Here is a 10,527-nt window from a genome sequence, read left to right as displayed (position 1 = left end):
AGAATTTCAGAAATAGACTTGAAAGAGAAATTGCTGAATTACAACTTATTACTAAACTGAAAACTATGGAGAGACCTGGAGATATTGGATTCTTGTCTCATTACATATGCTAAAGCTATTTTTGGTCATCTGCATACTATCCCTTGCTTTTTTCTGTAGGACTAATTGCAGTCGTTAACAGTCATCAACAGGTTTACCATACCATTGAGTCAATCACCCATCTCCTACTATCCTTCTGAGAAAAATCCCACCCCACCCTCCCACTGTATATAAGGGTCTGGTGACTTCTGTTTCAGTGTATCCCAAGAAGTGTGCATGCACACGGAAGCTTATACCCAGAACAAATTTAGTTGGTCTCTAAGGTGCTACTGGACAATTTTTTAATTTTTTAATTTTTTTTTACTGCATCAGATCAACACGGCTACCTACCTGTATCTAGAACCAGGTTGGGGAGGACTGTCATAGAGTACAGTCGACTCACAACTTACATGCATTTAACTTGCCTCATCAGAGTTTTAAGAGCTTGGTTGCCAGCCAGTTGACGTGGCACAAATTAAACGCATGCAAAGCAAAGAGCTTAAAAGTTATTTCCACAGTGGGCAAACCTGGTGCAGAAAGAGCTTTAAGCTCTTTCTTTGCTTAATATGCTCTGGGAGGCCCTCTGCCTTATGGGGGGGGCAAGGCTTGCTTGGCACAATGGCTTAGAAAACGTAGGGTTTCTTGCCTGGGGGCAGTTCCAGGGTTGGTTTAACTAGGCACAATTTTGGCTTGAAGCACCATCCCCAGAACATAACCCTCACGTGCGTTGTGCATCAACTGTATAACAAAGAGATTTCATATTAAAGACGTAAAGCTTTAATCTTTAATATTCTTATTTAATAATCTTTAATAATCTTTAATATTCCAAATGCTAAAGAATACTTAAAATGCAAAATGAAAGTCACCTATAAAGAGACATTGTTCACATTCACTACAGTGCTTTCACATGACCGTTCCATTAAAAAAGAACTATGTTATCTGGGCTTTTTTTATTAGGTCAGCAAAAAATAATTGTAGTATATACGGACAATAAAAGAACTAAAATGAGTACAATAGGAATCACAAGAAGGAAAAATACTGGTGCTGCGCAGAGGTTAAAGGCCAGTAACATGACAAGGAGAAAAGGGACTAGGAACCAATATTTGGCTGAATTGAAGCACTGTGTAAATATTGGTATTTCACTGGTCACTTATGACTAGTACCACATATATTTGTTTGTCTGTGATTTTATAAGGTCCTGGCCCACAGAAATGCAAGCACCACAGCAGCTGTGCACCTGCTCTTGGAAGCCATTGGGCCTCCAAAAGCTGGAGCCTCTGGTAACCTTCTAAGGGGTGTCACAAGTGCAAACTTGATAAAAGGGTTTCAAATGTAAGCTATGATGCTGGTGGATATCTCCAATAAAGGTTATTAATAAATGTTCTATTGACATTTTGATAGTGGCTTTGTTGTAGCAGCACAGAACACTGTGCAGCAAGGTCATGACATTGCACCAAATGAATACAGGACATTGGATTGATTTCTCTGGATGACTCTAAAGTTCAGGAATATTTTTTTTTCAGGACTCCACATTCATAAATATTCTTAAATAAAAGACAGCAAATCACTGAACACTTTCTGCATGTGTGTCAAATGATATTAAAAGGAAATAACACTTAAAGATTCACATAAACCAAAATTAACTTTGGAATAATTTCCAGTAGCATATATGCAAGAAATAAAAGTAAAGATTTCTATGCAGATGACCTAGACTGGTTTTCTAACTTTCCAAATACTATCATACCAGTTTGTATCTTTAAACTGATTGCTGTTAATTGCTAACTTAACATTGGACTTAAGTATGATGAAGTCCTCTGGATCCCACCCAAATTTAGGATTTCAGTATAAGTGAACATAAATCCAAATATTTTATTACAACAGGGCCCCAGACTGATTATAGTAAAAACAAGTGCTTGAAATCCATCCACTAATTGTAAATGCCATTTCACTATTAACTTTTCCCTTAAAGAGTTTGACCAGAGTCATTGTAGAGGTTTGCATCCCTTAAGAGCAGAGGAACCAAGCTCTGAGTCTTTGTAAAGGCAAAGGCCAACTGACCACAAGAAAATCAGTGGCTGAATAGAGCAAGGACATCAAAAATGTGACTCCACAAAAGCTGGCAGTGCCAGCAAACCAGATAGACACACAAAACCTTGTTGGGTCTACCTGCCATGCAGTTCACTTTGAAATAATTTTATCTATCGTCATTCTCTCCACTAACATTCCACAGTCATATTCCTTGAAACACTGTTTACACAGCAATTCAAACATTGTTATAACAATTAGAAGCATTAATAGCCACTATCAACTCCATACAGATTAGAGCAAACACATTCCCAAACAGGCTTTATGTCCATGAGGCTATTATTGTAGCTCTGTCATTTCCATAATGGCAGCAGGTTTACATAATTCGCTGTAGGAAAATAACGGCAAACTGCAGAGGTGAGATGGAAATATCTATTTATTAATCCATTAACTACCAATTAGCTTTGTCAAAAAGCTGATTTGGTTATCTTTTCTGATAAGGAGCCATGTGATTAAATAAGGATGTCGTCTATAAAAGGCAGTTGAGAACTATGGAAAAGTGGTACACAGATCAACCATGGCCAAGTTGCTTCTCCTTACCGGTAAGTCTATAATGACCACTTTATGTCTATACATTGTGTTATTGAGTTTTATTTTTAAACACTGTAATGAATGAGCCAGTCTGAAATGTGACTGAGGCTGCAATTCTATCAACAGTTAGTTGGGAGAAAGCTGCATTGTACATAATAAGACTTACTTCTGAGTAGGGATGGAGGGGAAATTCAATTTTGTTTGCAGTTTATTGACTACCTGTCTGCATTTCTCAAACCAATATACAAACTGAAACACGGCTATGCTTCAAAATGCACTCTTTTCCAAATTTTGTGATGCAGTTTGCCAACCAAACAAAAATGCATATATTAAGGGGAAATGTGCATAAAACCACATATATTAGTGAAACTAACATCCAAAACGGCATATTAGGGGAAACTGCTTGTTTTTCCTTGCGGGAAAAAAATTTCAGAGCCATTATTATTTAATGCAAAACATTCTTGGGTTCATCATTAATTTCATTCTTAAGTCCATATGATTGGGCTCTCTTACACACACACACCTACCTCAATGGCTTATTTCTTTACTCTTTATTTCCTTCGTAGGTCTGGCGCTTTTGCTGAATGCTCAGCTGGGTAAGTAATAAACAGGTAGAGCGAAAGCAATTGAGCTGTGTTGAGCATCTCCTATGCCACTAGTGCCACTTTCAGGAGCTTATTTTGGGAGATAAACAAAATGGATCTGCCTGTTCCTAAGGAATAGCATTAACATAATGAGATAATTTCTGAGTTGAATTCATGCCCTCCCCCTTTACATGGTAATGTGCATTCCTTCATTTATTTCAAAATACCCTGTTGGGGTTTTTGGGGTGAGGAGTTCTTGTTTATTCTTCTGAATGAGGCCCAAAACTCTGTCCCAAATCCTGGCTTATAATAATAATAATAAAATAATAATAATAATAATAATAATAATAATAATAATAATAATAATAATATTTGTACCCCACCCATCTGGCTGGATTTCCCCAGCCACACTGGGTTCATTGTGGAACATATCCTACTACTATCACAACTTTTCTCTTAAACATAGGCTCTGCCTACCAGCTGACATGCTACTTTACCAACTGGGCCCAGTACAGACCAGGCCTGGGAAAATTCAAACCTGACAACATTGACCCATGCCTGTGTACCCAGCTGATCTATGCATTTGCTGGCATGAAGAACAACGAGATCGCCACCATTGAGTGGAATGATGTAACCCTTTACCAATCTTTCAACGGGCTGAAAAACCAGTAAGTTGCCTGATGACAAGTTGGTTCTAATTTATTTTCTTAAATTGCCTGCAGATCATTTTCTGCAGAGTGCCTCTCTGAAAGCATCTGCATGATTGGTAGCAAATGCCTGATATTATACAGCATAAGGCAGGAAACCACAGGGCTTCTCTTGTGAAGTTGTTGCAGTAAGATACAACAAATCTAGAATGTATCAAGCAGCACCAGACCTGTTTCAGATACAAATGCATTTATATACAAATTCCAGTGAAAGTTGTTGTATACCTTCTTTTTCTTTTTCTTTTTCTTTTCTTTTTTTTTTTGGAAATGCAACTTTGTTATCTGAAAGACCCACATAGAGCAGTCCTGCGTGGAGTACATTGCAGTATTCTAAATGTGAGGTTAGCACAACATGTACTATTGTAGTCAGGTAGCTATCCTGGTCTAGAAAATGCTGTATGTGGCAGACCAACCATAGCTGGGAATACGTCCTCCTAGCCACTGAGGCCACTTGAGCCTCTAGTCAAAATGATGGCTCTAGGAGCACTCCCAAGCTATGCACCTGTTTCTTCGGGAAGTGGAACTTCATTCAGGACAGGCAATCTACACAATTCCCAGACCCAGAAACCACCATCAGTACCTCTATCTTATCAGGATTCATTCTTTGTTATTTATGTTAACATGCTGATAACACTGTCCTCCAAATCCCATATAGAAGTTAAAAAGCATGGGACACAGAGTAGAACCCTGTGAACTAGACAACACATTAACAGAACTGATCTAGGAGTCAATGATATCAAATGCCACATAGAATCAATAGGGTTGCCAATGCTATTTCAGTGGAAACTACACTGAAATGGGTCTAAATAATCAGCACCCTTGAAATCGGAATGATTTCTCACTGCTCCAGGAAAGAGTGAAACAAACAAACAAACAAACAAAAATGGTTATTTGAATAGCCTTATATGAGATGTGTCACAGTCAATATTTTATAGCACAATAGTGTCCCTTCTGCCCAAGGAAAAGTAATCATCAGGGGATGCTGAATAAAAAAAATACAGAACTGAACTTAATCTCTCTTACTCCTTTTTTTCAAGGAATGGACAACTCAAGACTCTCCTGGCTATTGGAGGCTGGAACTTTGGAACAGCTCCGTAAGCACCATAACATTTTTCTTGGGACAATTCAGTGATGGGGTTTGACTCAAGGACTCAAAGTCTGAATTATCATAACCTTAATTTGAGATCTGAAAGGAATTGGCTCGCAAGTCAAATGTTGATACGGGAGGTTTTTATCTCGCCAGCAGATTGGATTTCGCTCACTTATTTGAACCATTTACAATTATTTGATTTTTGGTACCTGACTATGGGATCCCTGGTGTATAAATTTGGTGCACCATTTTCACAATTCTGACAGCTGCTTTGGGGTGGATGGGTTGCAGTGTCTTGAGATTTGGGGTTGGACTGGGTAGTCCATTGCAACTTTTTATCAAGTCTTTTCTTGCTGAGTGGAGTGAGTGCTGGTTGTAGTTATTTCCCCTAATTCTCCACTTCTCTGGTTCTTACTTAGATTCAATGCAATGGTTGCCACTTCCGCAACTCGTCAGACTTTCATCAACTCAGTCATCAAATTCCTGCGCCAGTATGAATTTGATGGGTTGGACTTTGACTGGGAGTACCCTGGCTCTCGAGGCAGCACAGCTCAGGATAAGGCCCTCTTTACTGTTCTGGTTAAGGTAAGCTAGAGATGGTGCTGTGGGTAGGGCAGCTAATGGGAGGCAGAGCCAGGAGGTCACTATAGGCGGAATCAACGTACTCTGGTTTTCACTCTAACCCCCTCCCTTGCAAAAGATACTGTGGACAATTAAGCAATTCCCGTACACAAGCATGAGATATTTAAGTCACCAGAAAGGTGGACACCTGGAAATTTTACATATCTAAGGGCTAGCATCAAATACATAGATGTACCTGCGATTTTTCAGTTCTATGTATACCAAGCAAGATGGGCAGAAAAGACTCCAGAGAATCTCTGAATAAATTGAATGTTATGCATATGACTGCATGGGACACAGGACGGCTGCACTCTAGCTTCCTATTTTATGTTGCAGGAAAAATAAGAGTACTGCCCCACCATGTCCTAGTAACTACCTACCTGCAGACCCTCAGATGTTCCAGCTACCACTTTGCTATTGACTCTCTCAATGTCTGTGCTTATCATATGAAACAGGGGTTTCCTCCTTAAGAGTGGGAGGGTAATATACAGCATGAGGCAGAAGTAATTGCTACAGCTCTTCTTCTCTTTCATAGGAAATGCGGGAAGCCTTTGAGCAGGAAGCCCAACAATCCAACAAGCCCAGGCTCATGGTCACTGCTGCTGTGGCAGGTGGACTTTCCAACATTGAGTCAGGCTATGAAATTCCTCAGCTGGGCCAGTAAGTATACTGAACTGCAGATGTACTTGAGCTACTGCTTAGAGGTGCCTGGCATCTGCATACTGAGTGAGCAATGGATAAAGAGATATCACCTTTTTCTGCCTCAATAAAGCAAAAGGGTAGCTGGGTAGGTCTGCGCTCTCTTCCTAAACTCCACCTTAACACAGATCTTTGCTTTGCTCTCAGCTTGATGAAGAGTTCTAGAGAACTCAAAAGCTTGCTCACTATTTTGTGACATTTTGGCTGACCTAATAAAGGTATTGCCCTACTTACAGATTTTGGGCTTTTTCTGCATAGAAGTTAGAAGACCAGCTATAGATTATCAATATCAATATCACAATTCTAATTGTCAACCTGGTAAGATAGCATATTGGCCACAAATGAACCCATCTCTGAATACCTACGTACCTACCTCCCCAACAGGTACCTGGACTATTTCCATGTGATGACCTATGACTTCCATGGCTCCTGGGAGGGATACACTGGAGAGAACAGCCCTCTGTACAGAGGTCCTGCAGACACTGGCGGCAACATCTACTTCAATGTTGTAAGTATATTTCAGAAGCTTTGTCACTAATAACTAAATCAGCTAAAGGAAATAAAGCTGACCCAAAACTAAAGGAAATAAAGCTGACCCAAAATGTTCTAATTGGAGGGCAGGGGAACTAGAAATAAAGAGATCTGCTTTAAATAAGGAACTTCGCTCAAGGAAACTTCCAACTATGTCTTTGGAGACATTTTAGCACTGTGTTTTCCTTATAGGAATATGCCATGAACTATTGGAAGAACAACGGTGCCCCAGCTGAGAAGCTCATTGTTGGATTCCCAACTTATGGACACACCTTCATCCTCAGCAACCCATCCAACACAGCTGTTGGTGCTCCAACATCTGGGGCTGGACCTGCTGGACCATATACAAGACAAGCTGGCTTCTGGGCTTACTATGAGGTATGTGCCACAAAGTTATGTCCGTGAGAAATTAGGGGCAGATTTTGTTATCTCAACAAGATAGAAGATGAGATGAGGATTAAGCAAGCGTCTGTTTTGGAGATTATTGTACTCAGTCTGAAGGAACAGGTATGTAGCATGGGGTGCTCCTAGATCTATCACAATTGCCTCCATGGCAAGAAACGTCTTAAAACAGCTTCATCTAATATATCAGCTACAGCTATTCTTGGTCACAATAACCCATGGGCTGAAAATGGATTTTTACTGTAATGTGTTGTAAGTGGGGCTGCCTTTGATGTTGGTTTAGAAGCTGCAATTAGGGGCTGCCTATTGCAAAATAGCTCCACTATGCTACAGAGGCAAGTTAAAGGTGCCTGCCTTGACATACGTGGCCCTATACATCTCAGGACCTAGATACCGGGTGGAGCATCTTCTCCCAGAGACCCACCAATGAACTATGATCTATGGGGGAGGGCAAGAAAGATATAAAATAAAGTAAAACACCATGCAGTGAATGCCTGTCCTGAGCTTCCCTTTTTTCTAGGGGATAAAAAGCTTATGGTTCAGCAGAGGCTAGGGTGGGAGGAACACTTAGAAAAGTCTCAATTTATTATGGGTCAATTGTTGGACCGTTTCTTAGCATGAAATAGTACTGCAAATAATTTTATTATTATTTTATAGTCATTTCATGAAATTAGCTATTGCTATTGTTATATGATTTCATGCAAGAATAAACTAGTTAACTGCTATGATAGCACAAGGTTACTGTTCTGGAATTATGCATTCCAAAAGTGTTAATAGCCAACTTCTCAAGCAACTATATTTTTAAAAATAGCAGAACACAGACAAAAAATATTTCATAACTCAAATGTACAAAAACAGCAGTACAAGATAAACTCAAATTAAATATAAGATTGCTGTAGGTTACTGGCAGTAACTGTGTTTATTTTTTAATTTATACAGTGCTTATTGCAGCATTAGGTGCAAGAAGAACTGTGTCAAACAAACATTTCCAAATAACCCATAGTTTTTCTGTTTGAAGGCAACATATGAAATCTGAGTTCGTGCTAAAATTGTTTTAAATTTCTTTCCTGGGAGATAAAACCTGACTAGCTTTGTTCTTGACACACTCCTTAATGTGCATTACAGATTCAAGCAATGGAGACATAAGATCAGAGGAATCTTCTGACAAAGATAAACAGCTTTAAAATCATGTTTAAAAACTAATAAGTCAGTTATAGCACAAAGCATCTCCTCCCCAAGCCCTGTGGCAAGCTATTCTTCAAGCATGTAAGCTGGTAATATTGTGTGTCTGCTCCTTTCCAGATCTGCACCTTCCTGAAGAATGGAGCCACTCAAGCTTGGGATGGTCCTCAAGATGTCCCTTATGCTTACAAAGGCAATGAATGGGTGGGCTATGACAACATCAAGAGCTTCCAGATCAAGGTATGGTATCCATCTCACAAAAGCATACATTCATTCTGGTGCATTAGAATGTCCTGGTAGGTTCAGGACTGGTTTTTTTGTTTCTTTCTTCAAAGGCTGAATGGCTGATGAAGAACAACTTTGGAGGTGCCATGGTTTGGGCCATTGACTTGGATGACTTCACTGGAACTTTCTGTAACCAAGGCAAATACCCCTTGATCACTGCCCTGAAGAATGCCCTTGGTCTTCAAAGCACCAGTAAGTACCAGCAACAAGACGCTTTCTCAAATTAACATTTGGATAAATGGCAATACAGTCATGTCTCAGTAATGCTAATAATAAAAAAAAGCACCACTTTTCTTAAAACACATACAAATGGTTCGAGCATGGAGCATCATGCACATCATAGGATACATTCTGGATTAAGATTAGAAAAATGAGAAACTAAGAGAACAGAAACTGGCAGATCCCCTAATTCAGCAGAGCATGGGAACTAAGGGGTTCAGCCAAAGGCTTCACAAAAAAGGTGAGCTTTGAAGGAGGTTTTGGAGGGAGATGGGAGAGGTGGCATCATGCAGTTTTCAAGCAAACAAGGCAGCAAGAGAGAAAAGACTAGAGCAATGACAAACAACAATACCTTCTGCTTTTGTGAAACTGATCTTGGAAACTATAGCCTAGCACAGAAGTCAAGTTTAGTAGTCATCCTACCCATTGTTTTTAGACCTTTTAGTAAAGGCATTTTTGTTCCACCAAGCTTTTACCATTTCAAGAGGTTCTGACTATAATTAAATTAAATAACGACTAATTAGGGACAAAGGAAGAATACATGCAATACTGATCCTGTCCTCTTCTTCTTTGGCTATCACTCGTAGCCGAGCAAGATTGTCTTCCATAAATACGGTTTTAACAATGAGTGCGAAAGTGACTGTAGAGGCCAATTCTGGACCCACACATCCTTCCACAGTGGGGACATTGGTTCCTGGGCGGGAGTTGATCACGATGTGGATTTGCCAAGCGCACCTTCCTCCTAGCATGTTTCTCCCTTGTGTTCTGAGTTCGAGTGTCTTCAAAGTCCATGACACCTTTGGTAAAGGCTGTTCTCCAACTAGAGCGCTCGCAGGCCAGTGTTTCCCAGTTGTCTGTGTTTATACTACTTTTTTTAGATTTGCCTTGAGACAGTCTTTAAACCTCTTTTGTTGACCACCGGCATTACGCTTTCCATTTTTAAGTTCGGAATAGAGTAGTTGCTTTGGAAGATGATAATCAGCCATCCGCACAACATGACCAGTCCAACGAAGTTGATGTTGAAGAATCATTGCTTCTGATCCTGTACTGATCCTGTACATCTAAGTGTGTGATGCTTTCTTTCTATTTCAGGCTGTACTGCTCCTGCCCAACCCAATCCTCCAATCACAGCTGCTCCTAGTGGTGGAGGAAGTGGCAGTGGAAGCTCTGGCAGTGGAAGTTCTGGCAGTGGCAGCAGTGGTGGTAGCGGTTTCTGTGCTGGCAAAGCCAATGGTCTGTACCCCGTGGCCAACAACAGAAATGCTTTCTGGCACTGTCTGAATGGAGTCACCTATGAGCAGAATTGCCAGGCTGGCTTGGTCTTTGATACAAGCTGTGAATGCTGCAACTGGGCATAAAACCAGATTATCCAGCTCTTACCTAGGCTTTTCAATTTAAACTCATGGCAGAAAATTAAGAAATAAAAGCGTGCAAGTTAAACCCTAGTGTGTTCATCTCCTTCATTATAATGTTTTGGTATTACCTAGTTATTTCTTTAGGTAAAGGTAAAGGG

The 10,527-nt window shown here is 40.1% G+C and overlaps 1 protein-coding gene across 1 annotated transcript; it reads left to right on the top strand.

Moving 5' to 3' along the window:
* Positions 1-2,638: 2,638 nt before the first annotated feature.
* On the top strand, positions 2,639-10,454 carry CHIA (chitinase acidic). Its single transcript, XM_053393155.1, has 11 exons — positions 2,639-2,705; positions 3,261-3,290; positions 3,745-3,946; positions 5,023-5,079; positions 5,495-5,660; positions 6,232-6,356; positions 6,780-6,903; positions 7,119-7,304; positions 8,631-8,750; positions 8,846-8,987; positions 10,107-10,454. Exons 1-11 carry the CDS (start codon positions 2,681-2,683, stop codon positions 10,370-10,372), a joined length of 1,443 nt encoding a protein of 480 aa, XP_053249130.1. The 5' UTR covers positions 2,639-2,680; the 3' UTR covers positions 10,373-10,454.
* Positions 10,455-10,527: the final 73 nt, after the last annotated feature.

Source organism: Podarcis raffonei, chromosome 6, assembly GCF_027172205.1.
Source record: "Podarcis raffonei isolate rPodRaf1 chromosome 6, rPodRaf1.pri, whole genome shotgun sequence".
NCBI lineage: Eukaryota > Metazoa > Chordata > Lepidosauria > Squamata > Lacertidae > Podarcis > Podarcis raffonei.
Note: the sequence above shows the minus strand (reverse complement) of the source record. Positions and strands in the feature narration are given on the sequence as shown.